This window comes from Scyliorhinus torazame, chromosome 17, assembly GCF_047496885.1.
Source record: "Scyliorhinus torazame isolate Kashiwa2021f chromosome 17, sScyTor2.1, whole genome shotgun sequence".
In the NCBI taxonomy this organism is placed as follows: Eukaryota; Metazoa; Chordata; class Chondrichthyes; order Carcharhiniformes; family Scyliorhinidae; genus Scyliorhinus; species Scyliorhinus torazame.
In genome coordinates this window covers 189,439,379-189,465,241 of record NC_092723.1, presented here as the reverse complement: position 1 = coordinate 189,465,241, position 25,863 = coordinate 189,439,379, and the positions used below count along the sequence as shown (strand labels likewise).

At 55.2% G+C, this 25,863-nt stretch overlaps 1 protein-coding gene across 5 annotated transcripts in view; it reads right to left on the bottom strand.

Annotated features, from left to right (window-relative positions):
• tmc5 (transmembrane channel like 5) overlaps window positions 1-25,863 on the bottom strand; it is a 266,568-nt gene that overhangs the window by 37,326 nt on the left and 203,379 nt on the right. For all 5 annotated transcript variants that reach the window (XM_072481874.1, XM_072481877.1, XM_072481878.1 and 2 more), the window contains 3 exons: window positions 14,620-14,753; window positions 8,170-8,346; window positions 1,964-2,042 (listed from right to left, as the gene is read on the bottom strand). In XM_072481874.1, coding sequence (XP_072337975.1) covers window positions 1,964-2,042; window positions 8,170-8,346; window positions 14,620-14,753 — 390 coding nt within the window. The remainder of the gene's footprint in view (window positions 1-1,963; window positions 2,043-8,169; window positions 8,347-14,619; window positions 14,754-25,863) is intronic.

Sequence of the window (25,863 nt, the reverse complement as noted above, 5' to 3'; positions counted from 1 at the left end):
TGCATCTGGTTCTTTCTTTCATTTGCCCAAATCTGTGTCCTCTGATTATTGACTCTTTGACTTCTAGAAACAGATTATCCTTATTTATTCATTTTTTTAAACTTTGTGATTTTGAATACGTCCATCTTATACCCGTTAGCCTTCTCTGCTCTAAGGGAAAGAATCCTACAATGCTGTGTGGCAACATAATGGGGCTTTGACAAGCTAGATATAGCTCTAAACAGATTAGAAAATAAAATTGTATTTCGATCACAGCAGGTATATTGCCAAAGTGATTCTTGCACATTAGCAGTTTGTTATTGTGGCACCAACCTACATTTTTGGTGTGTTATTTTAAAGGGACAAAAGGCTTTCTCTGAGCCTTTCATTATACTCATTTGAGGATTCTAATGACTAAAAATTACAAATATATTGGGGGGTTTTAATTGATGAAATAAGCAACAGCCAAATCTTTGAATCAGAAAGGATCCTTACAACCCAGTAACTCTTTCTGTAAGAATAAAATAACATAACAACTAGGAATTGGAGGAAGCCTTTTAGCTCTTTGAGTCTGTTTTTTCATTCAAGATCATGGCTCACCTTTTAACTTCAAGGCCTTTTTCCTGCACTATCTCTGTGCCCCTGACATACCCAAAATAAACAGGGAGACAAATGTCGTAAAAACTTGAAGAGCTTGATGTGTTTAGCCAGTAAATAATTAAGTCACACAGACCAGGAAGGCCAGAGATGATTTCTAGCCTGTACTGAATTAACTCAGTTGTCATGAGAATAACAATGTTACAATTGGCCCAAGTTCCTGTGTTGGGTGAAGGGGTTTCTGCCAGGGTTTTCACTCCTATTCAATTTGATAAGCCTTGCTGGAAATCTACATGTGTGAATGCTGGGCGAGGCTTGACTGTGGTGGCTCTTGCTATCAAATAGTCCACTGAGATTCATTGTTCAGACTTACACTTGGCCAAGGTACCGGAGGCAAATTACCAGCATCATTGAAGCCTTATCCAAATAGGGCTCAATGGCTTCAGAAGAGAGTGGGGATACAATTGGTGAGAAAAAATATAAGCAACTTAATTATAGACCAGGGGGTCTCAAGCTTTATAATTTCTGTCTATTATTTTTGAAACTAAAATAGAAAATCTACAATGTTCCCCCGTTGGTGAGTCTAGGACCAGAGGGTTTAATCTCAGAGTAAGAGGTCATAGAAACATAGAATTTACAGTGCAGAAGGAGACCTTCGGCCCATCGATCTGCACCGGCCCTTGGAAAGAGCACCCTACCTAAGCCCATACCTCCACCGCATCCCTACATTCCATTCTATCCCCGTAACCCCACCTAACCTTTTTTGGACACTAAGGGCAAATTAGCATACCAATCCACCTCACCTGCACATGGACTGTGGGAAGAAACCGGAGCAGCCGGAGGAAACCCACGCAGACACGGGGAGAACGTGCAGACTCCGCACAGACAGTGACCCAAGCCTGGAATTGAACCTGGGACCCTGGCGCTGTGAAGCAACAGTGCTAACCGCTGTGCTACCGTGGTACCGGGTCACCCATTTCAGACAGAGATGAGGAGGAATTTCATCTCAGAGGGGAGTGAATCTGTGGAATTCTTTACTGCAGAGAGCTGTAGAGGCTGGGTCGTTCAGAATGTTCCAGGCTGAGATAGACCGATTTTTAATCAGGGAGGGAAACCAGGATTATGGGGATAAGGCGGGAAAGTGGAGTTGAAGATTATCACATCAGATCAGTCATGATCTCATTGAGTGATGGAGTAATCGATGGGCCGAATGGCCTACTTCTGCTCCTACATCTTACCTCGCAAACTTACTTCAGTAAAACGGTTTCACAATTCAGACTAAACACACACAAACCTGAACGGAAATGAAAATCGTGAAAATGCTGATTCAAAATTGCTACGTAAGCTACAAATTGAGAGAATGAAATTGAGCACATCTCAAACTTACATTACTGATGTGCTCCTGCAAGAGTTTTGTCATCATTTTCTGCCCATCAATAATTTGCAAATACAGGTAGATGATAGCACTTGAGAAATAGGGAAAATGTCGTTATTAGCAACAGCATTTGAGTTTAATAGCTTTATAATACACATGTTTAGTAACTACGAATAATCACTGAAAATTACAAAATTATTATTGCCATGAATTTTCAATGTTTTCTATGATCACGGATCGACAAGAGCCCAATGGGGCTATCCGAACATTAAATTCAGGTCCAGCAGTAAACCAGTTCTGAGCGCACGCTGCCAACACAGGTCCCACGTCACTGGTCGGAGTGAAAACAACTCAGATCTGTCAGGTCTGAGGTACAATGACATCCAGGGTCACTTGTTGACAAACATCTAAAAATATAATAATGAATAATTTCAGATTGCTTCGGTCATGGATGTGATTTTGACCGTGTTAATACTTAAAGGAGGAGCTGGTCAATATCTCTTTTATAATTTGACAATAGCAACCTCACCAATTCCAGATTCCATCTGCACCATTTCAAGAAAGCAACTATGTTTTCCTTGATCTAAGAATTGGAAATATGCAAACAGAACATTTCCTCTGGCACCTGGCTTTTCACCTTGAAAGATCTTTTCAAGCTCCAAAAGACCACTCCGTTCTCGCCACCTAATGGTCCTCCGAAATGACATAGCTATCCGGCTTTACAAGAATCTGTCCTACCTTGAATTTGTTACAGCCACTTTCCTCCTTTCCTGCATTGCGAAGCCCACAGAAAAATAATCAATTCCAGCCTTTGTGACTGAGGGTATATTGGGGGCGATTCTCCCAAATGGAGCCCAAGTGTTCGCGCCATCGGGAACGCCATCACGTTTCACGGTGGCACGAACCGGGCCCGGGAACGACCTATTCTGTCCCCCACAGGGGGCCAGCACGGCGCTGGAGTGGTTCACACCGCTCCAGCCTCCTTTCCCGGCGCCAAATGGGCACCGCGCCAACCTGCACATGCGCAGTTCGGCCGCGCCAACCTGCACATGCGCGCGGGACTTCTTTAGCACGCCGGCCCTGACTGACTCAACATGGTGTTGGTGTTCAGGGGCCGGGCGTGCAGGGAGGTAGGCCCGGTGGGGGGGGGGGGGGGGGGGGGGGGGGGGGGGGGGGGAGAGAAGAGGCCGGCCCACCGATCGGTGGGCCATATCGCGGGCCAGACCCCATCGGAGCCCCCCCGCCGGTGAAGGAGCCTCCCTCACCCCCCACAGCACCCCCTCCCCGACCGTTCGCGCAGATTTCCCGCCGGCAGTGACCAGGGGTGAACGGCGCCGGCGGGACTCTGTCGTATCCACGCGGCCGCTCGGCCCATCCGGGCCGGAGGATTCCAGCGGCCCATGGCAGGCGCTGCGCCAAACGCACCAGTGCAAAGGGCGTGATTCTCCGCACCTTGGAGAATCGCGCGCTGGCATCGAGGCGTGGTTGCAGCGATTCTCTGGTCCAGCGCAAGGCTCGGAGAATCGCCCCCATTATTTTTTCTTTGCCACCTCCAGGTGGCGCTGGTCCACCAGTACCTGGTAGCCGGGTCTTCCAGCCTCGCCACTGTCAACGCAGTTTCCTGGAAGATCCCAGCAGCAGAAAACGCTGCTCTGCGTAATCATTTAGCTACTCTGCCGTTTCTCTATTCCCCATTATAGATTCTCCTGACTCTGTCTGCAATGGTCCCACACAAACGCTGCCGTTTTATAAACCGACAGAAGCTTTTACAGTCATTTATATGTTTTTTGCTGGATTGCATTCATATTCTGTTCTACTTTTCGTTGTCAGTTTCTTGACCTTTCTTTGCTGTATTCTAAAATATCCCAATCCTCAGGTTTATGACTATTCCTGGTAACTTTATAAACTTTTTTTTTCATCTTATACAATCCTTAACTTCCTCTGTCAGCCCCGATGGGCTGCCTTTTGGGGTTGTTTGCACCCTGAAGGAAGGTATCGGTGCTGTGAGGTATGTAATGGTTCTTTGAAATCTATCCATTGCCTATGCACAGTCACACCTTTGAATGTATTTTCCCCAGCCCACTCAGCCAATTTGTCCCTCGTGTCTCCATAATTTCCTTCATTCAACTTTAACACCCTGGCTTCACATAAACTTCCTCATTTTCAAACTTAATGTAAAATTCTATCGTATTGTGGTCACTCATCCTTGAAGGTTCTTTTATAACAAGATTATTAATTAGCCCTTTTTCATTACATAACACTAGATCTAGAATAGCCTGTTTCCTAATTCAACACACACTCAATGCTTTACTTTGTTCCTTCTGCTTTCCAGTCTGTGGTGAACCACGTTATTGTCTTATATTCGCTGTGCTGTGTTGTACCTGCCTGGGCGTGTCCCGGCTGGCTCCACCTCTGGCTCCTCCCTTCAGACTTCTGTATAAAAGTGGCAAGTCTCCACCTCCGGACCCAGTTCGGGTCCCGAGGCAGGATGCTTGCTGTTTAGTGTATTAAAGCCTCAGTTACGTTTATCACTCGTCGTCTATTATTGATGTTGTATCAACTTAATACACTAAACTTCTAAAGATGGACTCTTCACTCAAGCGGAACTCCTCACTCAAGCCTGATCACTTGCAACTGGACCCACAAGCAGCTGACGCTACAGAGACTTTTGAACACTGGCTAAGCTGCTTCGAGGCCTACCTCACATCTTTCAACAAAGACTTCACAGACCTCCAGAAGAAGCAGGTCCTCCATGCACGGGTGAGCCCCAGAGTCTTTAATCTCATCAGGGAAGCCCCCTCGTACGCGGAGGCAATAACGCGGCTAAAGGGACATTAACTAGGTATACGCTAGGCACCTCCTCGCCACGAGACGCCAACGCCCTGTGGAATCACCCGCGGAATTCCTGTGTGCCTTGCGCATCCTCTGCTGGAACTGTGACTGCCGGGTGATGTCGGCTACCCAGCGCCGCCATCTTTAATTTCGGCCGACATGTGCGACCCACGGGGGCCGCCATCTTGGACGCCATCTTGGGACTACTCCGCGGCCTCCCGGGAGCCCTGCTGACCCGACTGTACACTGGCCGCCGCCACCTCCGACCGGACTACCGACCGCCTTCCAACACTCGCCTCCGTCACACTCGACCTGTCCCAACCGCACCACCTCGCGACGTCCACGATGACCGTCCGGATCAATGGGCACGAGACGGCCTGCCTTTTCGACTCTGGGAGCACAGACAGCTTCATACACCCAGATACGGTACGGTGCTGCTCCCTCCCCATCCTACCCGCGACCCAGAAAATCTCCCTGGCTTCCGGATCCCACGCAGTAGAAATCCGGGGGTATTGTGTCGCGGCCCTCACTGTGCAAGGCGTAGAGTACACCAGCTTTAGGCTCTACGTCCTCCCCCATCTCTGCGCTGCCCTATTACTGGGGGTCGACTTCCAGTGCCATCTCCAGAGCCTTACCCTAAAGTTCAACGGATCCCTGCCCCCCTCACCATCTGTAGCCTCGCGACCCTTAAGGTCGCCCCACCCTCCCTCTTCGCAAACCTCACCCCGGGCTGTAAGCCCGTCGCTACCAGAAGCAGCCGCTACACTGCCCAGGACAGGGCCTTCATCAGGTCAGAGGTCCAGCGACTCCTGCGAGAGGGGATCATCGAGGCCAGTAACAGCCCCTGGAGAGTCCAAGTGGTGGTCGTCAAGACTGGGGAGAAGCACCGGATGGTCATCGATTATAGCCAGACCATCAACCGGTACACGCAGCTCGATGCGTGCCCCCTCCCCCACATATCTGACATGGTCAATCAGATTGCACAGTATCGAGTCTTCTCTACAGTCGACTTGAAGTCTGCGTACCACCAGCTCCCTATCCGCCCGGAGGACCGTCACTACACTGCCTTCGAGGCAGACGGCCGCCTCTATCATTTCCTCAGGGTTCCCTTCAGCGTCACCAACGGGGTCTCGGTCTTCCAAAGGGAAATGGACCAAATGGTTGACAAGTACGGGCTGCGGGCCATGTTCCCATACCTAGACTGTGTCACCATCTGCGGCCATGACCAGCAGGACCATGACGAGAACCTCCGGCGCTTCCTCCACACCGCAAAATCCTGAACCTAATTTATAATAGAGAGAAATGCGTCTTTCACACAACCCGCCTGGCCATCCTCGGCTACGTCGTCGAACACGGAGTCCTAGGGCCCGACCCCGACCGCATGCGCCCCCTCCTCAAACTCCCCCTCCCCCACTGCGCCAAGGCCCTGAAGAGATGCCTGGGGTTCTTCTCTTACTATGTCCAGTGGGTCACCAACTACGCGGACAAGGCCCGCCCACTGATCAAGTCCACCACGTTTCCCCTGACGACTGAGGCCCGACTGGCCTTCGATCACATCAAAGCAGACATCGCCAAAGCAGCGATGCACGCTGTGGACGAGTCCATCCCTTTCCAGGTGGAGAGCGAACATCGGACTTTACTCTGGCTGCTACACTTAACCCGGTGGGCAGGCCCATGGCTTTTTTCTCCTGTACCCTCCATGCCTCATTTCATTTTCATTTTCATGCCTCCGAAATTCGACACTCCTCTGTCGCAAAGGAAGCCCAGGCCATTGTGGAAGCTGTGCGACATTGGAGGCATTACCTAGCCGGCAGGAGATTCACTCTCCTCACTGACCAACGGTCGGTTGCCTTCATGTTCGATAATGCACAGCGGGGCAAGATTAAGAATGACAAAATTCTGAGGTGGAGGATCGAGCTCTCCACCTACAACTACGATATCTTGTATCGACCCGGGGAGCTCAATGAGCCCCCAGATGCCCTCTCCCGCGGTACATGTGCCAGCGCACAAGTAGACCGACTCCATACCCTCCACAACGACCTCTGTCAACCTGGGGTCATCCGCTTTTTCCACTTTATCAAGGCTCGCAACCTGCCCTACTCCATTGAGGAGGTCAGGACCGTGACCAGGGACTGCCAGGTCTGCGCGGAGTGCAAACCGCACTTCTATCGGCCAGACGGAACACATCTGGTAAAGGCCTCCCGCCCCTTTGAACGCCTCAGCATGGACTTCAAAGGGCCCTTCCCCTACACTGACCGTAACTCCATCGTTGATGAGTACTCCAGATTCCCCTTCGCCATCCCCTGCTCTGACATGACCTCTGCCTCTGTTATCAAGGCCCTGCACAGTCTTTTCACCCTGTTCGGGTTCCCCACCTACATTCACAGTGATCGGGGCTCCTCCTTTATGAGCGACGAGTTGCGTCAGTTCCTGCTCAGCAAAGGCATTGCCTCCAGCAGGACGACCAGCTACAACCCCCGGGGAAACGGACAGATGGAGAGGGAGAACGCGACGGTCTGGAAGGCCGTCCTCCTGGCCCTACGGTTGAAAAGTCTCCCAGTCTCCCATTGGCAGGAGGTCCTCCCCGATGCGCTCCACTCCATCCGGTCACTCCTATGTACGGCTACTAACGAGACTCCTCATGAACGTATGTTTGCCTTCTCCAGGAAGTCCACCTCCGGGGTCTCGCTCCCGTCCTGGCTGACAGTCCCGGGGCCCGTCCTTCTCCGCAAGCATGCGAGGAGCCATAAAACCGGTCCCCTCGTCGAGAAGGTCCTGCTGCTCCGCGCAAACCCGCAATATGCCGACGTGACACACCAGAACAGGCGGCAGGACACGGTCTCCCCTCGGGATTTGGCACCTGCAGGGTCCAGAGGCAGGAGGCTCGCTGTTTAGTGTATTAAAGCCTCAGTTACGTTCATCACTTGTCATCTATTATTGATGGTGTATCGCAGTCCTAAAACTACTTCCTGTTATCAACTTTAATTCCTTCCAGTTTGGGCCCCCTCAGATCACCACCCCCCTGATGAGTTAGTTTAAACCCAACCCAACAGCACTTGTAAAATCTCTCTGCGGGAATATCAACAGACAAAACAGGTAAGAACAAATTATTTACTTGATATTTTAAAGAAACATTGAATTGCATATTAACGGATCTGTGTATGTTTTTGGACAAATATGAAATGTGCATTACACGAAGAAAGGAGATTTTGTTTGAATAATTCTATTTACACAAAACTGCAACAGGTGGTAATTTGACCAGATATTTTGATATTTGTTAATAAGATCAAATTAATCTTTTTAAAGCTGGAGGAAATTTCCATGTGAATAAAGCAGTTTGTTTGCTGCTGAATTAAATGCTAGGCTACATAAACCAGAATACTCACAACACAATAATGGTTAGGAGGAAGTAGAATAGCGGATTCTTTATCAGGTTCTTATAGGCCCAGGTAAGCCAAAACATCTGAGCAAATTTTTCTTGTGTCATGCGAATAAAATGAGAAATGGAATTATAGGGCACGTTCAACCCTCGAAAGGGACCACAACGTTTGGAAGGCTTCCATCTGAGGAAAACAATTTTAATATACATAAAAAATTAGAAATACTACAAATATACAAGCTATAGTTTGAAAAAGAATTGAGAAGGAAGAGAATGTGTGAGAGTTTCTGCTTTGCACATATCAACAATTATAGTGCTCAATGTGCCTGTTTTGTTTGGGGTACATTTCATCCGGTCCCGGTGAATTAATATTTCCTCTTTGCTGATGTTAATTACGTCACACTTCTGCTCCTCAAACACATTATCTGCATTTTTCTCTTATTTTGTGGAGCTAGACACTAAGTGTACATTGAGAACCATACTCACATCCTCCATCTCCACACATCACCTTTTTCTGTCTCTTATAAACCTTATGCTTCGCTTGGTCATCCTCTTTCTACAACTGCATTTGTTTCTCCCTGTTAAGGCTTGTCTATTCTTCATGCCCTCTCTCTGCTTTCCTCATTTCCCTTACGATTTCACCCTGTACTTTCTAAACTCCCCTCCAAAAGGGAGAGAGATAGAAAGCAGGAAACTACAGGCCCGTTAGCCTAACATCTGTCACAGGGAAAATGTTAGAAGCTAACATTAAAGATACAATAGCAGGGCACTTAGACCAGGAGATGGGCTGTGGGTTTGTGGTGATGTCCCAGGGCCGAGGTATCTGGGCACGCAGCCCCATTGCAAGGCAGAAATCTGACTGCCCTTTCCATCGACTGCCCACTATGACCTGTAAATGTGCAGAACGCAACCGGCCATATGGGTGCCCCCTCCCCCCCTCCTCCCCCCACCTCAAGGTGCCCTCAGATCCCAGCCATCCCAGCAAAGGGATGGGCCAATGACCCACCAGGTGCTGGCACTCCTCAGTCCACCCATCCGAGGCACTGCCCACTGGCGGGATGTCACACGGCCCACCCAATGTGGACACCCACAGTAGACCCCACAGGAACGCGCAGAACAGAGGGTATCACTGGTATGGTTAGCACCAACCACCGGTACCCCTGCTGGCAGGGCTGGGTGGCGGGTTCGAGGACCCTCAGTGCCAGGCACTGGCCAGTCGGTGGGGCCGGGAGTTTGTTGCGGGAGCCAGAGTGTCGGGGGAATGGGTGGGAGTGGGATTGGGAGGGGACATGCAGGGGCAGGGGCTGCAGTGCACGCCAGGGCCCCCGTTAACCCGCTGGACCAGGGTGGGCACAGGAGCAGTCACAATACTAACATGCCGCCCTTAACCTCCTGCGGACAATGAATTTCGGAGTCCAGTCAAGAATGGTTGGCAGCTGCCTGGTGTAGGGATCCTCATGTTTAAACCTTGCTTTTCCTGTTTAAATCTCATTCTCCCTGTGTAATTCCTTTATGTTCTGTCTTGTCGCCTGTTACCATTCTGCAGACTATGCTTTTAACTTTTGTGTCTGGACGATTACTGAAACATCCCCAGTCTATTGTGTTATTTGGACTGACCCAAGGACTCCTCTCAGTACAGTGTGCTATTTGCCATGGTCCAATGACATTACTTTGATGGACTTGGCTAGCAGCCAATCAACTCTTCTGAAATGTGGGGACTCTTTCGAGTTTTAATGGTAGGGCACTTCAGGAACTTCTGGAAAGTAGAAGGCAAACTCTACTTTGAGTTTTAGTTCTGGTTAGACTCAGGAGAAGGCAGGGACACAGGTTTGGACACGATCAACTAAGGCTGGCGATTATAACGCTTTCCAGCCAACCAGTGAAAGTTTAATTTCTGATTAGTAGGCTGCAAGGAGTGTCTCTTTCTGTAGGCCGCCTGTGAAAGCTTAACCCCTGTTTGAAGTTACGTTTGTCGAGCTGGAGCAAGCCTATCAAGTTCTGGGGGGAGGTGGTGCAGTGGTATTGTCGCTGGACGAGTAATCCAGAGACCCAGGGTAGTGCTCTGGGGACCCGGATTCAAGTCCCACCACAGCAGATCGGTATGAGCTCTGGGATAATCTTGTCCAGAGGCTCAACATGGGACTGGGACCCAGCTGGGTCCTGGGAAATAGTGGAACTCTGATTGCTGTCTCCCCTTGAACGTTGTGAGGCTGTGATTCAATGATAGTGGCATCCTCGGAGCTCTCCGCTGATGTGTGCTCATGGGAGGCGGGGCCCGCCCTGGATGGGCTGGCACCGTTGGAAAGAGATCCTACAGGGGAATGGACATGTGGTCAGTGAGAGGGAAGGATCATTATGTCTGACATGTACAGCACGTGTGAAAGGTCATCAGGGTGGTGGGCGGTGGATACACCTGTGTGTCGCAGTCAATCTTGACCTCAGTGACCGCTCTGTCCTCGACCAGGCACCGTTCCATGTAGGGGGTGAAGTGTCTGACGTCCTGTTCCCCCACCCCCCACCCACGATGCATGAATTGCGGCTCACGATGCCCTCTCTCTGTCCCCGCAGGAGAGCTTGGCCCATAACAGACATGGTCACCACTGTTGGATATGGGTGAGGTGCGCAGGTGGGTGCCAGGGTGTGCTGGGTCACAGGCACGGTATTGTGCTTTGGCGGGGGGGGGGGCACAGCTCCTTCAATGGCCTTCGAGCGATCCTCTCACATTTCCTTCCTCTGTTTGCGGAATTCCTCCTTAATAAAAGCCATCAACTGCTCCATCTGGGGCCTTCCACCTTGCATCGGCCCTTCCCCCTCAGCCGTCCTTACACTGGCTGCTGCAGCACACGTTTCCTCTAACTCCTTGGCCAGGCCTCTCACCGTCTTCTGCCGGATTTGGTAACCAGCGGACATACCACTTCCGCGGGAAACTACTCCTCCAACTTTCACCGACACCTTTCCATCGGATTTCCACCCAATGTGGGGTAAAAAGAGCTCTTTCTTGTGCCTTCAAGCGGGAGCTGCCCTGTGTGTGACCACTAACACCATGGCTACCACCACAAGTCCTCATCCTCACCAACCTGCCAGCCACAGATTCATCAATGACAGTATCGGGAGGAGTGACCATCGCACAGTCCTTGTGGAGACAAAGTCCCGTCTTTACATTGAGGATACCCCCCATTGTGTTGTGTGGCACTACCACCGTGCTAACTGGGACAGACTTTGAACAGATCCAGCAACTCAAGACAGGGCCTCCAGGAGGCGCTGTGGGCCATCAGCAGCAGCAGAATTGTATCAACCCCAATCTGTAACCTCCTGGCCCGGCGTATCCCCCACTCCCCCATTACCCCCCAGCCAGGGGATCACCCTGGTTCAATGAAGAGAGCAGGAGAGCCTGCCAGGAGCAATCAGGTACACCGAACAATGAGGTGCCGACCTGGTGAAGCTACAACACAATAATAATAATAATAACAATCGCTTATTGTCACAAGTAGGCTTCAATGAAGTTACTGTGAAAAGCCCCTAGTCCCCACATTCCGGCACCTGTTCAGGGAGGCCGGTACGGAAATTGAACAATGCTGCTGGCCTTCTTCTGTATTACAAGCCAGCTGTTTAGCCCACTGTGCTAAACCAGCCCCTCAGACTACTTGTGCCAAACAGCATAAGCAGCAAGTAATAGACAGAGCTGAGTGATTCCAAAATGAACACATCAGATCTAAGCTCTGCAGTCCGGCCACATCCAGCCGTGAATGGTGGTGGACAATTAAACAATTCACTGGAGGAGGAGGCTCCACAAATATCCCCGCCCCCAATGATGGAGGAGCCCAGCACATCTGTGTAAAAGACGAGGCTGAGGCATTCGCAACAATCTTCAGCCAGAAGTGCCAATTGGATGATCCGTCTCGGTCTCCTCCGGAGGTCCCCAGCATCGCAGATTCAGTCTCCAGCCAATACGATTCACTCCGCGTGATATCAATAAATGGCTGAAGGCGCTGGACACTGCAAAGGCTCTGGGCCCTGACAATATCCCAGCAATAGGACTGAAGACTTGTGCTCCAGAACGTGCCGCACCCCTAGCCAAGCTGTTCCAGCACAGCTACAACACTGGCATCTACCCGGCAATGTGGAAATTGTCCAGGTATGTCCTGTACACAAGAAACAGGACAAATCCAACCCAGCCAATTACTGCCCCATCAGTCTACTCTCCATCATCAGCAAAGTGATGGAAGGAGTCATCAACAGTGCTATCAAGCAGCACTTACTCAACAATAACCTGCTCACAGTCTCTGAATTTGGGTTCCACCAGGGTCACTCAGCAACTGACCTCATTACAGCCTTGGTTCAAACATGGACAAAGCTGAATGCCAGAGGTGAGGTGAGAGTGACTGCCCTCGACATCAAGGCAGCATTTGACCGAGTGTGGCATCAAGGAGCCCGAGCTAAACTGGAGCCAATGGGAATCAGGGGGGAAACTCTCCACTGGTTGGAGTCATACCCGGCACAAAGGAAGATGGTTGTGGTGGTTGGAGTTCAATCACCTCAGCTCCAGGACATCACTGCAGGAGTTCCTCAGGGTCGTGTCCTCGGCCCCAACCATCTTCAGCTGCTTCATCAATGATCTCCCTTCCATCATAAGGTCAGAAGTGGGGATGTTTGCTGATGACTGCAAAATGTTCAGCACCATTCGTGACTCCTCGGCTAATGAAGCAGTCCCTGTCCAAATGCAGCAAGACCCAGACAATATCCAGGCTCGGGGCTGACAAGGGGCAAGTTACATTCACCCCGCACAAGTGGCAGGCAATGACCATCAGCTTGTCTGCTTCTTTTTTTTACTGTACTTGCACTGAACTCATGAACACTGCCAAACTCCTTGTTTTATACTTTCTAACCTTTATTTCCTCTGCCTTCCAGACTCATCAATGAATTCATTTCCCAGATGTCCCAAAAGTAAAGTCAGAAATGTTGTTGTTGCAATTTTTCTGGTTTGCCTTCAGACCACTTTAATATAGCGATCAGATTACTGTATACTCGATTACATTTAATACTATTGACATCTTCATCCCAGACACCTGGCCCTTGTCCCTTTCACAACCTGGAAACCCAGCTGAATGAACAGTAGCAATCTGCGTTTCACAGGAACAGGATTAAAATGTGGAGCAGAAACCTGTGAGTCGCGCTATTCCTGAGTCAGAAATACCAAGCTTGATAGAACATAGAACGATACAGCGCAGTACAGGCCCTTCGGCCCTCGATGTTGCACCGAAACAAAAGCCATCTAACCTACACTATAGAGTATGGTGCATCGAACAGAGAAATCGAAACCGATACAGAAAAACAGAATGAACAGGAAATAAATAAATGCAACATTCAGAGGATACAGGAGAAAACCAAAACAAAAACTACAAATACTGAAAATCTGAAACAAATGTGTAACGTGATCAGCCACTTTTTAAATTATAAAGTGATTGTGATTGGCCAATGCCCATTTGAATTATGGTGACTTCATCATATAATGGTCATGACACTAACAGGACAGCAATATTTAGGGGATTACCTCGAGATTCTGTTATTTAGGTAACTAAGTTGAAGTCGAATATGAACGTCTGTATTTGCAAGATTCTGTGGGCTGGTTTTCAGATAAGAATGATAACATTTATCATTGTTCAGGATAGATCCTCTGACTTTCCTGATAAGACAGTTCAGGCAATGATGTAGGTTTTATGCTTCTATCGGATTTGAACAAGAGAACTATTGGCCCAAATGATGCAGTAAAACTAAGATAACCCAGTGCATTTGAGTTGATAATACCTTCAAATTGTGTGTTGGCTATCTTGTTTATTTTTCCTATGGCCTGGAATTTGGTCAGAGCAGCTGTGGTAACTAGAAGTGTGATAAGAATCACACTGAGACCTGGCTAGTACTCTTAGCTGCAAACAGCAGCTTCAGCAACGTTACAGCAGCACAGCAGGCAGAACTCCAAGGAAATTCTGGACTTTTGCATTTTAGTTGTCATCTCTGACTCTTTGCAACTTCAATGTAAAGGAGCTTAAAGCAAAGCAAACTTTATCTGAATCATTTGGAAGTTTCATCATTTTCACACAGAGCAGTGGGAAGGACAATTGAACAAAGCGTCCTCCCATCCCTCTGACATGCTGGCTTTGTGTCATTGCCCAAAGTATTCGCTACAGGTCACTTCTCAGAATCAATGCAGCTGATTTGGCCGGGACACAGACCTTAACAGAAGGTTTTAGTGTTGGTGAGCACTTCTTTCCCACAAGCCAAACAAATACACAGTGTGCCCATTTTATGAGGATATGGGAAAAGGAATATTCCTGCTAGACTTTTTCTCCTCTTTAAACATTGAGAATGTTTATTATTTAAGGTGTAAAATAAACTTGCAGATAATATATTGAATACTGGCAGTGCAGCTATATTAGATAAAACGATTTCTAAGACTTACTTCCACACCGTTACTCCCAATAAGCAAAGGACGCCGAGGAAGCCAGGAAAGAACAGCAGGAAAATAAAGATGGTTGTCATGTGGGAAGCTCGCCAGGCTTGGCGAGGAGGTTGGCAATTCATCGTCAGGCTAACCTAGGCATACAACCCAAAGTGTTAATCAGCATTTATCATCAAAACAGCAAACATTCAGAATGCAGAGCCCATATGCAAACTACTGTTAATACATTGAGGATACATCGTCATCGTTGTAAAGAACAATAAGAATGTCAAATTCTCATTGGGCAGCAGTGGGCAGCACGGTAGCACAGTGGTTAGCACTGTTGCTTCACAGCGCCAGGGTCCCAGGTTCAATTTCAGCCTTGGGTCACTATCTGTGCGGAGTCCGCACGTTCTCCCCGTGTCTGCGTGGGTTTCCTCCGGGTGCTCCGGTTTCCTCCCACAGTCCAAAGATGTGCAGGTTAGGGGGATTGGCCGTGATAAATTGCCCTTAGTGTCTAAAAAGGTTGGGTGGGGTTTCGGGGATAGGACAGAAGTGTGGGCTGAGGTAGGGTGCTCATTCCAAGGGCCGGTGCAGACTCGATGGGCTGAATGGCCTCCTTCTGCACTGTAGATTCTATCTAAGAATGTCAACTTCATAATTTACCCAGTGTACTTATCCCACATCCAAAATCTCATTCAAAAAAAATTAGTTTTTTTTTCTGTCAGGAATGAGAATGATCTGGAAAACAGCACCTTGATTTCTAAGTCTTCTGTTCTGGAGTCTCGTCCAATGATGATGGGAGCGGAAGTCAGAGTGAATTCCGCGGGGGAGCGGGGTGGCAGCACACGTGGGATCTTGCATTGCTCAACTCATTAATTATACATTTGCAAGAAGCATGGCGAATCTCATGGAAGGTCCAGCAAGCGGCCTGCCCTGCTGTCGCCCCCATAGGCCCCCGGGCAGCCATTTACTCACTGCAGGCCAGGGCTCCAGATTCTGCAAAGAGAAAGATGTTCAGGAGAAGGCAGCAACCTTGGCGCACGGTTCAGCGATGCCTCCCTGGAGTCTCCTCTAGGTAATTGAGGAAAGGAATGGGAGGAGGAGGCCCTCTTGGCTGACCACGCTAGGCTGGGAAGAGATCGCCAAGGAATACACGCTAGGCTGGGAAGAGATCACTCATGGTGTCCAAAGGAGCACGGTCCTGCAGTGCAGGAAACTCAGGAATGGTCCATTGCGCTCCACCAGGCTGAGTGAAACTTCTACTCTGTAAATTCAGATTATCATAACAGCATCAGACAGGCTAAGGGTTAGAGCAGGGTTTTCAAACGCAGGGTCGCGACCTGCAGGTGGGTCATGGGCAGGTGTCAGGAGGGTTGCAGAGTGATTGGTTGCGGCATTCCCGATCGCGGGATCGTGCCCAACACCATGACCGGATTTAAGATTGAGAATGTCGTCCGCGTAAGCCAGCAGCCACAGCATCTTGCCTTGCTCCATCTGATTGGCTCCCAGATTATCCAATGGCTGATTAGCTTTCCGAACATCACATCGGACGCCTAATTGTTCCGCTGACCAATAGGAGGAGGCGGTGGGGCCGGTATGTCCAGTGGTGGGACTGTCGGAGCTCAGGGCCTGTGAAGGACATGGAGAGAGACCGAGTGGAGTTTGTGTGAGGGACTCGGAGAGAGGCCGAGTGGAGTTTGTGTGAAGGACATGGAGAGAGACCGAGTGGAGTTTGTGTGAAGGACATGGAGAGAGACCGAGTGGAGTTTGTGTGAGGGACCCGGAGAGAGGCCGAGTGGAGTTTGTGTGAGGGACCCGGAGAGAGGCCGAGTGGAGTTTGTGTGAGGGACTCGGAGAGAGGCCGAGTGGAGTTTGTGTGAGGGACACGGAGAGAGGCCGAGTGGACTTTGTGTGAGGGACCCGGAGAGAGGCCGAGTGGAGTTTGTGTGAGGGACTCGGAGAGAGGCCGAGTGGAGTTTGTGTGAGGGTGAGAGAGGCCGAGTGGAGTTTGTGTGAGGGTGAGAGAGGCCGAGTGGAGTTTGTGTGAGGGACTCGGAGAGAGGCCGAGTGGAGTTTGTGTGAGGGTGAGAGAGGCCGAGTGGAGTTTGTGTGAGGGTGAGAGAGGCCGAGTGGAGTTTGTGTGGGGGTAAGAGAGGCCGAGTGGAGTTTGTGTGGGGGTGAGAGAGGCCGAGTGGAGTTTGTGTGAGGGACTCGGAGAGAGGCCGAGTGGAGTTTGTGTGAGGGACTCGGAGAGAGGCCGAGTGGAGTTTGTGTGGGGGTAAGAGAGGCCGAGTGGAGTTTGTGTGGGGGTGAGAGAGGCCGAGTGGAGTTTGTGTGGGGGTAAGAATGGTGGGTCACTGGGCTGACCGTCAGAACCAGTTCACTGGCTCCCACAAGTACTTCAATGCCGACACCATCACAGGGAGGAGGAATGATGTGATAGCGACATGGACAGGGATCGCAACAATTAGTTTGTTCTTCAAACTGAGACCCAAGGAGATGGCACCATCAGCATTCACAGAACATAAATGTTGTGTGGGTCTCCTCTGGGACAGGGCAAATGGAATTTAAGCATCAGTATGTGAAATCTGTGAATGTTTGAAACTGCTGCAGATCCAGCAGTGCACAGGCAAAGGTGCGCAGTGGGGCAGAATGCCACCTCCTGACGTCAGCGCTCTGTCCCAGTCCCGTCTCCTCCTGATGTCAGCGCCCTGTCCCAGTCCCGTCCCCTCCTGACGTCAGCGCGCTGTCCCAGTCCCGTCTCCTCCTGACGTCAGCGCGCTGTCCCAGTGCCGTCTCCTCCTGACGTCAGCGCGCTGTCCCAGTCCCGTCTCCTCCTGGCGTCAGCGCGCTGTCCCAGTCCCGTCTCCTCCTCACGTCAGCGCGCTGTCCCAGTCCCGTCTCCTCCTGACGTCAGCGCGCTGTCCCAGTCCCGTCTCCTCCTGACGTCAGCGCGCTGTCCCAGTACCGTCTCCTCCTGACGTCAGCGCCCTGTCCCAGTACCGTCTCCTCCTGGCATCAGCGCGCTGTCCCAGTCCCGTCTCCTCCTGACGTCAGTGCGCTGTCCCAGTACCGTCTCGTCCTGACGTCAGCGCGCTGTCCCAGTACCGTCTCCTCCTGACGTCAGTGCGCTGTCCCAGTACCGTCTCGTCCTGACGTCAGCGCGCTGTCCCAGTACCGACCCCTCCTGACGTCAGCGCGCTGTCCCAGTACCGTCTCCTCCTGACGTCAGCGCGCTGTCCCAGTACCGTCTCCTCCTGACGTCAGTGCGCTGTCCCAGTACCGTCTCCTCCTGACGTCAGCGCTCTGTCCCAGTACCGTCTCCTCCTGACGTCAGTGCGCTGTCCCAGTACCGTCTCGTCCTGACGTCAGCGCGCTGTCCCAGTACCGACCCCTCCTGACGTCAGTGCGCTGTCCCAGTACCGCCTCCTCCTGACGTCAGCGCGCTGTCCCAGTACCGTCTACTCCTCACGTCAGCGCGCTGTCCCAGTACCGTCACCTCCTGACGTCAGCGCCCTGTCCCAGTACCGCCACCTCCTGACGTCAGCGCGCTGTCCCAGTACCGTCTACTCCTCACGTCAGCGCGCTGTCCCAGTACCGTCTCCTCCTGACGTCAGCGCGCTGTCCCAGTACCGTCCCCTCCTGACGTCAGCGCGCTGTCCCAGTACCGTCTCCTCCTGACGTCAGCGCCCTGTCCCAGTATCGTCTCCTCCTGACGTCAGCGCCCTGTCCCAGTACCATCTCCTCCTGACGTCAGCGCGCTGTCCCAGTACCGTCTACTCCTCACGTCAGCGCGCTGTCCCAGTACCGTCTCCTCCTGACGTCAGCGCGCTGTCCCAGTACCGTCTCCTCCTGACGTCAGCGCGCTGTCCCAGTACCGTCCCCTCCTGACGTCAGCGCGCTGTCCCAGTACCGTCTCCTCCTGACGTCAGCGCCCTGTCCCAGTACCATCTCCTCCTGACGTCAGGACGCTGTCCCAGTACCGTCTCCTCCTGACGTCAGGACGCTGTCCCAGTACCGCCTCCTCCTGACGTCAGCGCGCTGTCCCAGTACCGTCTCCTCCTGACGTCAGGACGCTGTCCCAGTACCGTCTCCTCCTGACGTCAGGACGCTGTCCCAGTACCGTCCCCTCCTGACGTCAGCGCGCTGTCCCAGTACCGTCTCCTCCTGACGTCAGCGCGCTGTCCCAGTACCGTCTCCTCCTGTCATCAGCGCGCTGTCCCAGTACCGTCCCCTCCTGACGTCAGCGCGCTGTCCCAGTACCGTCTCCTCCTGACGTCAGCGCGCTGTCCCAGTACCGTCCCCTCCTGACGTCAGCGCGCTGTCCCAGTACCGTCTCCTCCTGACGTCAGCGCCCTGTCCCAGTACCATCTCCTCCTGACGTCAGGACGCTGTCCCAGTACCGCCTCCTCCTGATGTCAGCGCGCTGTCCCAGTACCGCCTCCTCCTGACGTCAGCGCACTGTCCCAGTACCGTCTCCTCCTGACGTCAGTGCGCTGTCCCAGTACCGTCTCCTCCTGACGTCAGCGCTCTGTCCCAGTACCGTCTCCTCCTGACGTCAGTGCGCTGTCCCAGTACCGTCTCGTCCTGACGTCAGCGCGCTGTCCCAGTACCGACCCCTCCTGACGTCAGTGCGCTGTCCCAGTACCGCCTCCTCCTGACGTCAGCGCGCTGTCCCAGTACCGTCTACTCCTCACGTCAGCGCGCTGTCCCAGTACCGTCACCTCCTGACGTCAGCGCCCTGTCCCAGTACCGCCACCTCCTGACGTCAGCGCGCTGTCCCAGTACCGTCTACTCCTCACGTCAGCGCGCTGTCCCAGTACCGTCTCCTCCTGACGTCAGCGCGCTGTCCCAGTACCGTCCCCTCCTGACGTCAGCGCGCTGTCCCAGTACCGTCTCCTCCTGACGTCAGCGCCCTGTCCCAGTATCGTCTCCTCCTGACGTCAGCGCCCTGTCCCAGTACCATCTCCTCCTGACGTCAGCGCGCTGTCCCAGTACCGTCTACTCCTCACGTCAGCGCGCTGTCCCAGTACCGTCTCCTCCTGACGTCAGCGCGCTGTCCCAGTACCGTCTCCTCCTGACGTCAGCGCGCTGTCCCAGTACCGTCCCCTCCTGACGTCAGCGCGCTGTCCCAGTACCGTCTCCTCCTGACGTCAGCGCCCTGTCCCAGTACCATCTCCTCCTGACGTCAGGACGCTGTCCCAGTACCGTCTCCTCCTGACGTCAGGACGCTGTCCCAGTACCGCCTCCTCCTGACGTCAGCGCGCTGTCCCAGTACCGTCTCCTCCTGACGTCAGGACGCTGTCCCAGTACCGTCTCCTCCTGACGTCAGGACGCTGTCCCAGTACCGTCCCCTCCTGACGTCAGCGCGCTGTCCCAGTACCGTCTCCTCCTGACGTCAGCGCGCTGTCCCAGTACCGTCTCCTCCTGTCATCAGCGCGCTGTCCCAGTACCGTCCCCTCCTGACGTCAGCGCGCTGTCCCAGTACCGTCTCCTCCTGACGTCAGCGCGCTGTCCCAGTACCGTCCCCTCCTGACGTCAGCGCGCTGTCCCAGTACCGTCTCCTCCTGACGTCAGCGCCCTGTCCCAGTACCATCTCCTCCTGACGTCAGGACGCTGTCCCAGTACCGCCTCCTCCTGATGTCAGCGCGCTGTCCCAGTACCGCCTCCTCCTGACGTCAGCGCGCTGTCCCAGCACCGTCTCCTCCTGACGTCAGCGCGCTGTCCCAGTACCGTCTCCTCCTGACGTCAGGACGCTGTCCCAGTACCGCCTCCTCCTGATGTCAGCGCGCTGTCCCAGTCCCGTCTCCTCCTGACGTCAGCGCGCTGTCCCAGTACCGTCTCCTCCTGACGTCAGCGCGCTGTCCCAGTACCGCCTCCTCCTGATGTCAGCGCGCTGTCCCAGTCCCGTCTCCTCCTGACGTCAGCGCGCTGTCCCAGTACCGTCTCCTCCTGACGTCAGCGCGCTGTCCCAGTACCGTCTGCTCCTGACGTCAGCGCCCTGTCCCAGTCCCGTCTCCTCCTGACGTCAGCGCGCTGTACCAGTACCGACCCCTCCTGACGTCAGCGCCCAGTCCCAGTCCCGTCTCCTCCTGACGTCAGCACGCTGTCCCAGTACCGTCTCCTCCTGACGTCAGCGCGCTGTCCCAGTCCCGTCTCCTCCTGACGTCAGCACGCTGTCCCAGTACCGTCTGCTCCTGACGTCAGCACCCTGTCCCAGTCCCGTCTCCTCCTGACGTCAGCGCGCTGTCCCAGTACCGTCTCCTCCTGACGTCAGCGCGCTGTCCCAGTCCCGTCTCCTCCTGACGTCAGTGCGCTGTCCCAGTACCGTCTCCTCCTGACGTCAGCGCGCTGTCCCAGTACCGTCTCCTCCTGACGTCAGCGCGCTGTCCCCGTACCGTCTCCTCCTGACGTCAGTGCGCTGTCCCAGTACCGTCTCCTCCTGACGTCAGTGCGCTGTCCCAGTACCGCCTCCTCCTGACGTCAGCGCCCTGTCCCAGTACTGTCTCCTCCTGACGTCAGGACGCTGACCCAGTACCGTCTGCTCCTGACGTCAGCGCGCGATCCCAGTACCGTCTCCTCCTGACGTCAGCGCCCTGTCCCAGTCCCGTCTCCTCCTGACGTCAGCGCGCTGTCCCAATACCGTCTCCTCCTGACGTCAGCGCGCTGTCCCAGTACCGTCTCCTCCTGACGTCAGCGCCCTGTCCCAGTACCGTCTTCTCCTGACGTCAGCGCGCTGTCACAGTACCGTCTCCTCCTGACGCCAGCACCCTGTCCCAGTCCCGTCTCCTCCTGACGTCAGCGCGCTGTCCAAGTACCGTCTCCTCCTGACGTCAGTGCGCTGTCCCAGTCCCGTCTCCTCCTGACGCCAGCACCCTGTCCCAGTACCGTCTCCTCCTGACGTCAGTGCGCTGTCCCAGTCCCGTCTCCTCCTGACGTCAGCGCGCTGTCCAAGTACCGTCTCCTCCTGACGTCAGCGCGCTGTCCCAGTACCGTCTCCTCCTGACGTCAGCGCGCTGTCCCAGTACCGTCTCCTCCGGAGGTCAGCACCATGTCCCAGTACCGTCTCCTCCTGACGTCAGCGCCCAGTCCCGGTACCTTCTCCTCCTGACGTCAGTGCGCTGTCCCAGTCCCGTCTCCTCCTGGCGTCAGCGCGCTGTCCCAGTCCCGTCTCCTCCTGACGTCAGCGCGCTGTCCCAGTGCCGTCTCCTCCTGACGTCAGTGCGCTGTCCCAGTCCCGTCTCCTCCTGACGTCAGCGCGCTGTCCAAGTACCGTCTCCTCCTGACGTCAGTGCGCTGTCCCAGTCCCGTCTCCTCCTGACGCCAGCACCCTGTCCCAGTACCGTCTCCTCCTGACGTCAGTGCGCTGTCCCAGTCCCGTCTCCTCCTGATGTCAGCGCGCTGTCCCAGTACCGTCTCCTCCTGACGTCAGCGCGCTGTCCCAGTACCGTCTCCTCCTGACGTCAGCGCGCTGTCCCAGTCCCGTCTCCTCCGGAGGTCAGCACCATGTCCCAGTACCGTCTCCTCCTGACGTCAGCGCCCTGTCCCAGTCCCGTCTCCTCCTGACGTCAGCGCCCTGTCCCAGTACCGTCTCCTCCTGACATCAGCGCGCTGTCCCAGTACCGTCTCCTCCTGACGTCAGCGCCCAGTCCCGGTACCTTCTCCTCCTGACGTCAGTGCGCTGTCCCAGTCCCGTCTCCTCCTGGCGTCAGCGCGCTGTCCCAGTCCCGTCTCCTCGTGACATCAGCGCCCAGTCCCAGTCCTGTCTCCTCCTGACGTCACCGCTCTGTCCCAGTCCCGTCTCCTCCTGACGTCAGCGGGCTGTCCCAGTACCGTCTCCTCCTGACGTCAGCGCGCTGTCCCAGTCCCGTCTCCTCGTGACATCAGCGCCCAGTCCCAGTCCTGTCTCCTCCTGACGTCACCGCTCTGTCCCAGTCCCGTCTCCTCCTGACGTCAGCGGGCTGTCCCAGTACCGTCTCCTCCTGACGTCAGTGCCCTGTCCCAGTGCCGTCTCCTCCTGACGTCAGCGCGCTGTCTCAGTGCCGTCTCCTCCTGACGTCAGCGCGCTGTCCCTGTCCCGTCTCCTCCTGACGTCAGCGCGCTGTCCCAGTCCCGTCTCCTCCTGGCATCAGCGCGCTGTCCCAGTACCGTCTCCTCCTGACGTCAGCGCGCTGTCCCAGTCCCGTCTCCTCCTGACGTCAGCGCGCTGTCCCAGTACCGTCTCCTCCTGACGTCACCGCGCTGTCCCAGTCCCGTCTCCTCCTGGCATCAGCGCGCTGTCCCAGTACCGTCTCCTCCTGACGTCAGCGCGCTGTCCCAGTACCGTCTCCTCCTGACGTCAGCGCACTGTCCCAGTACCGTCTCCTCCTGACGTCTGCGCGCTGTCCCAGTCCCATCTCCTCCTGACGTCAGCGCGCTGTCCCAGTACCGTCTCCTCCTGACGTCAGCGCACTGTCCCAGTACCGTCTCCTCCTGACGTCAGCGCGCTGTCCCAGTACCGTCTCCTCCTGACGTCACCGCGCTGTCCCAGTCCCGTCTCCTCCTGGCATCAGCGCGCTGTCCCAGTACCGTCTCCTCCTGACGTCAGCGCGCTGTCCCAGTACCGTCTCCTCCTGACGTCAGCGCCCTGTCCCAGTACCGTCTCCTCCTGACGTCAGCGCGCTGTCCCAGTACCGTCTCCTCCTGACGTCACCGCGCTGTCCCAGTCCCATCTCCTCCTGACGTCAGCGCGCTGTCCCAGTGCCGTCCCCTCCTGACATCAGCGCGCTGTCCCAGTACCGTCTCCTCCTGACGTCAGCGCGCTGTCCCAGTACCGTCCCCTCCTGACGTCAGCGCGCTGTCCCAGTAACGTCTCCTCCTGACGTCAGCGCGCTGTCCCAGTACCGTCTCCTCCTGACGTCAGCGCGCTGTCCCAGTACCGTCTCCTCCTGACGCCAGCACCCTGTCCCAGTACCGTCTCCTCCTGACGTCAGTGCGCTGTCCCAGTCCCGTCTCCTCCTGACGTCAGCGCGCTGTCCCAGTACCGTCTCCTCCTGACGTCAGCGCGCTGTCCCAGTACCGTCTCCTCCGGAGGTCAGCACCATGTCCCAGTACCGTCTCCTCCTGACGTCAGCGCCCTGTCCCAGTCCGGTCTCCTCCTGACGTCAGCGCCCTGTCCCAGTACCGTCTCCTCCTGACATCAGCGCGCTGTCCCAGTACCGTCTCCTCCTGACGTCAGCGCCCAGTCCCGGTACCTTCTCCTCCTGACGTCAGCGCGCTGTCCCAGTCCCGTCTCCTCCTGGCGTCAGCGCGCTGTCCCAGTCCCGTCTCCTCGTGACATCAGCGCCCAGTCCCAGTCCTGTCTCCTCCTGACGTCACCGCTCTGTCCCAGTCCCGTCTCCTCCTGACGTCAGCGGGCTGTCCCAGTACCGTCTCCTCCTGACGTCAGCGCGCTGTCCCAGTCCCGTCTCCTCGTGACATCAGCGCCCAGTCCCAGTCCTGTCTCCTCCTGACGTGACCGCTCTGTCCCAGTCCCGTCTCCTCCTGACGTCAGCGGGCTGTCCCAGTCCCGTCTCCTCCTGACGTCAGTGCCCTGTCCCAGTGCCGTCTCCTCCTGACGTCAGCGCGCTGTCCCAGTGCTGTCTCCTCCTGACGTCAGCGCGCTGTCCCTGTCCCGTCTCCTCCTGACGTCAGCGCGCTGTCCCAGTCCCGTCTCCTCCTGGCATCAGCGCGCTGTCCCAGTACCGTCTCCTCCTGACGTCAGCGCGCTGTCCCAGTCCCGTCTCCTCCTGACGTCAGCGCGCTGTCCCAGTACCGTCTCCTCCTGACGTCACCGCGCTGTCCCAGTCCCGTCTCCTCCTGGCATCAGCGCGCTGTCCCAGTCCCGTCTCCTCCTGACGTCAGCGCGCTGTCCCAGTACCGTCTCCTCCTGACGTCAGCGCGCTGTCCCAGTACCGTCTCCTCCTGACGTCACCGCGCTGTCCCAGTCCCATCTCCTCCTGACGTCAGCGCGCTGTCCCAGTACCGTCCCCTCCTGACATCAGCGCGCTGTCCCAGTACCGTCTCCTCCTGACGTCAGCGCGCTCTCCCAGTACCGTCTCCTCCTGACGTCAGCGCGCTGTCCCAGTGCCGTCCCCTCCTGACATCAGCGCGCTGTCCCAGTACCGTCTCCTCCTGACGTCAGCGCGCTGTCCCAGTACCGTCCCCTCCTGACGTCAGCGCGCTGTCCCAGTCCCGTCTCCTCCTGGCGTCAGCGCGCTGTCCCAGTCCCGCCTCCTCCAGACGTCAGCGCGCTGTCCCAGTCCCGTCTCCTCCTGACGTCAGCGCGCTGTCCCAGTAACGTCTCCTCCTGGCGTCAGCGCGCTGTCCCAGTCCCGCCTCCTCCAGACGTCAGCGCGCTGTCCCAGTCCCGTCTCCTCCTGACGTCAGCGCGCTGTCCCAGTCCCGTCTCCTCCTGGCGTCAGCGCGCTGTCCCAGTCCCACCTCCTCCAGACGTCAGCGCGCTCTCCCAGTACCGTCTCCTCCTGACATCAGCGCGCTGTCCCAGTACCGTCTCCTCCTGACGTCAGCGCGCTGTCCCAGTCCCGTCTCCTCCTGGCGTCAGCGCGCTGTCCCAGTACCGTCCCCTCCTGACGTCAGCGCGCTGTCCCAGTAACGTCTCCTCCTGACGTCAGCGCGCTGTCCCAGTACCGTCTCCTCCTGACGTCAGCGCGCTGTCCCAGTACCGTCTCCTCCTGACGTCAGCGCGCTGTCCCAGTCCCGTCTCCTCCTGGCGTCAGCGCGCTGTCCCAGTCCCGTCTCCTCCTGACGTCACCGCTCTGTCCCAGTCCCGTCTCCTCCTGACGTCAGCGGGCTGTCCAAGTCCCGTCTCCTCCTGGCATCAGCGCGCTGTCCCAGTACCGTCTCCTCCTGACGTCAGCGCGCTGTCCCAGTGCCGTCTCCTCATGACGTCAGCGCGCTGTCCCAGTCCCGTCTCCTCCTGGCATCAGCGCGCTGTCCCAGTCCCGTCTCCTCCTGACGTCAGCGCGCTGTCCCAGTGCCGTCTCCTCATGACGTCAGCGCGCTGTCCCAGTCCCGTCTCCTCCTGACGCAGCGCCCTGTCCCAGTCCCGTCTCCTCCTGGCATCAGCGCGCTGTCCCAGTCCCGTCTCCTCCTGACGTCAGCGCGCTGTCCCAGTACCGTCTCCTCCTGACGTCAGCGCGCTGTCCCAGTACCGTCTCCTCCTGACGTCACCGCACTGTCCCAGTCCCATCTCCTCCTGACGTCAGCGCGCTGTCCCAGTAC